At 42.5% G+C, this 845-nt stretch overlaps 1 protein-coding gene across 1 annotated transcript in view; it reads right to left on the bottom strand.

Moving 5' to 3' along the window:
- LOC106109092 (hemocytin-like) overlaps positions 1–845 on the bottom strand; it is a gene marked incomplete at its 5' end in the record, with an annotated part of 24525 nt that overhangs the window by 21676 nt on the left and 2004 nt on the right. The window contains 3 exons of the mRNA XM_013290494.1: positions 45–191; positions 273–393; positions 557–791. Of these exons, the coding sequence (XP_013145948.1) occupies positions 45–191; positions 273–393; positions 557–791 (503 nt within the window). The remainder of the gene's footprint in view (positions 1–44; positions 192–272; positions 394–556; positions 792–845) is intronic.

Here is an 845-nt window from a genome sequence, read left to right as displayed (position 1 = left end):
TTTTTTTTTCTTATAAACAAAAGAGATGACTGAACCATACTCACCGCAACTTCTTGAGGCTTAGGACATGTTGGCTTCAGTTTCCAAGAATCAGCAAATATGAGAGCGGATGTTTCTGCGAAGCCACCGCCGGACGGCGTTTGGAAGTCGTCGCGCATGTCCGAGTTGTAGTTACCACATAAACCTTTCACCTGTCAAAAATAACTTATGTTGTAGGACAAATCAAACCATGCTTACTGTATCTATATGTATAAGGCTTTATGACAACTGACCCTGTTCTGCCACATGGCGTCGACCTTGACGTAGACGCGCAGCTCGCGGTCCCACTGCAGGCTCATGCCCAGGCTGGAAACGTCCACGAACACGTACGCGCCCGCGATACGGAGCTTTATCCTAAACAAAACGAAAGAAATTGGTTTGCATACATAACACATCCTTTAAAATGTTAAAAGTAAATAAAAAAGATCTTAAACCAAATGTGAAATATGCAAAATTGAACCGAATGTGTATAAATAGTTGAAAGAATTCATCAGATCAGGTGAACTTAACAACATACCTCTTTAAATTGGTGGCATCGGGTAATGGTGCTCCTTGCGACAGTGAGATCAACTCCTCGCTGCCATCAGTGTTGGTCACCCTGAGGGTCACGGACTTGGAGCAGGTGGCGCCAGTTGTTCCACACGGGACGTTCTGAACATCAATTAAACTTGTGTATTCTAAATCCACGACCATGACTTCGATATTTTTTGAATCTGGCATGATACTTTTAGGTATTTTTTCTTTGTGATATCATCGTTGCAGTTCTAACACCACGTAAGTCACTCCTTGGCTATTTTAACATTTGA

Source organism: Papilio polytes, unplaced genomic scaffold (assembly GCF_000836215.1).
Source record: "Papilio polytes unplaced genomic scaffold, Ppol_1.0 DF821289.1, whole genome shotgun sequence".
Lineage (NCBI taxonomy): Eukaryota > Metazoa > Arthropoda > Insecta > Lepidoptera > Papilionidae > Papilio > Papilio polytes.
This window is presented reverse-complemented; position numbering and strand designations above follow the sequence as displayed.